Below are 2,324 nucleotides of genomic sequence, written 5' to 3' on the forward strand. Positions count from 1 at the left end.
TTAAGATAAACCGCTTAATAGACCACAGCGGTCCACGAATGATCTTCGGGCTAAGATCATAAAAGTGGCCAAAGGCCATAGAGTTTCTTACAATCCTATTTATAGTTATTGGGACGAAAATAGTTCCACCTTCTTACACACGTAACAGAGAATAGCAGGATGATGTCAAAAGACTGTTACATGTGTGTAACAAGGCCAAAATGAAGAGTCTCCCATGACATAGTACTACATAAAAGATTTTAATCAGATGATCAGTCGCCAGTGGCGGACTGCCTTTGTTGTTCAGCAGCTGCCTTTGCTGCTTTCATTGCAGCCACCTTAAGGCAGTTGCGTGAGTCGTGGTCGTCGACATACAGACCACAACGCTTGCATAAGCGAAGCTGCTTTGGACGTTTTGGTGGTTTTGCTTTGGCCTTCTCACCGGGCCCAGAAATGCGAGTATGAGTACCACATCCTTTATTGCGTGCAACTTCTGGATTAGCAACTTCGACTGGAATGTTGATTGGCTGCCCAACTATTTCTTCCATTTGAGACTCATTTGATTCATTTTCAGTTGTTGACAACGGTTGCCTGGAAAGAACATTGATCTTGAAATCCCTGAGTTGGTCAACCAATTTTGCCAACGCATCCTCATCGGTTCTAGCAACATCAACGCATTCAGTAACGAGGTCGAGGATTTCATTCCGCATAACGGACGGTGCGTGTGGGTTTACTCCGTATCGACTGGAAATTGAAAAAACATGTTTGGGGAGGGCATCTCGGCGCCACCTGTCGTTTATGTATTGTGGTGGAATCCTTTCAACATTTTTCAAGCGATAGACACAAAAGACATGGCGACACAGATATCCGATACGTATGAAATTCCTGCATGAGCAACTGGCCGATTGATCCACATTGTTATACGTAACCTGAATTGAACATAGACAAAAAAAAAGAAAAGCCCTTTAGATGCAAAATATGTTAGAGGATGGGGAATAATGAAATTGCCTAACATGTGTTACCTGATAGACGTTTGTGATGTTGTTCCTTTTATCCAAATGAGTGACGTCTATCAGAAGACTGGAATCGCTGGTCTCGCTCTGGTTTGTGATGTAGCATAAAAACTTCCCTTTAATTATTTCTTTTTGAACTTGGGCGAAAACAGCGTTTGTGTAAATGGCGAACGCGTGTTGTTCTATCGCTAAATCAGTACTGCCAGTGAACATTGTGGAAGAGGTTTTGAACTCCGAAACACGTTGACGATATCGTTGGCTGTCTACCCTATTTTCAAAGCACATCATAAATTGTACAAGGGTGTTTGCGCTTGTTGAGTTAACCTTGAAGGCAGCGTTAGAGCTTTCGCAGCGGGAGGTGGTCTTCATCAAGCAACACATGGGCAGTTCTCTAAAGTAGGCTGGTACCCAGAGATGTTTGATGTTGTACATGTCGTTCAACCAGCTGTGGTCTTGAAGCCCAAATGTTTGTAGGAGGTCATTCCAGCGGGACTCAAACGTTTCAGGTTTGATATAAACATTCCAAACCAAACGATGAATGCAGGACCGAAGATCAGTGTTATCGAGCACATCGGCAGAGATCTGAAAAATTTAATAGTTATAACACGAGTTAGATTAAAACAGTTTGAGAAGACATATAAAATTAGTGTTATGTTGAATAACACATGTTAAAGGTTAACAAACTTATGTATACCTTGGAGGGTAGTTTTTTCATTATATGCCACATGCATAGACGGTGTCGTGATTCGGTAAAGACCATAGGAACAGCTTGTAGCATGGATGGGTCTTGATCACTCAGCACGAGAGTTGGTTGAGTACCGTGTGCCTTCAAGAAAGCATTAAGCAACCACACGTAAGATTCAATTGACTCAGTTGATATCAAACCCGCTCCAAATGTAACACATTGGAAATGATGATCCACACCCGTGAATGGCACAAAAACCATCTTGTACCTGTGAACAAAAAAATTGATTTGATGTTAACAATATGAACAACGTTTTTGGGGTTAATATTGGATACTTGGGGATCAGGCCTAACATATGTTAGAGAGAGGGGGGGGGGGGGACTAACCTGTTTGTGCTGTAAGTTGCGTCAAACGCTAGGACATCGCCAAAAGCTTTGTAGTTAAGCTTTGAAATCTCATCAGCCCAGAATACAGAGGACAACTTTCCGTTTGATACAGTGTAATCAAAAAAGAAGTTGGGTAGGTTGTCATAACGCTCACGCAAGCGTTCAAGGAAAACTTGCGCGTCGCGTTCACCAATAAAAATTCGCAGCTGGTGGCTAAAGTTTTTAAAATCGACCGGTGTCCCATTGACATTGTGATGCCCT

The 2,324-nt window shown here is 42.4% G+C and overlaps 1 protein-coding gene across 1 annotated transcript; it reads right to left on the reverse strand.

Moving 5' to 3' along the window:
* Window positions 1-251: 251 nt before the first annotated feature.
* Window positions 252-1,205, reverse strand: LOC110944769 (protein FAR-RED IMPAIRED RESPONSE 1-like). The gene is made up of 2 exons (XM_022186418.1): window positions 1,002-1,205; window positions 252-908 (listed from the first exon to the last, which is right to left on the reverse strand). Exons 1-2 carry the CDS (start codon window positions 1,203-1,205, stop codon window positions 252-254), a joined length of 861 nt encoding a protein of 286 aa, XP_022042110.1.
* Between the last annotated feature and the right edge of the window lie 1,119 nt (window positions 1,206-2,324).

The sequence above is a fragment of the Helianthus annuus genome, chromosome 6 (assembly GCF_002127325.2).
Source record: "Helianthus annuus cultivar XRQ/B chromosome 6, HanXRQr2.0-SUNRISE, whole genome shotgun sequence".
NCBI classification, from domain to species: Eukaryota; Viridiplantae; Streptophyta; class Magnoliopsida; order Asterales; family Asteraceae; genus Helianthus; species Helianthus annuus.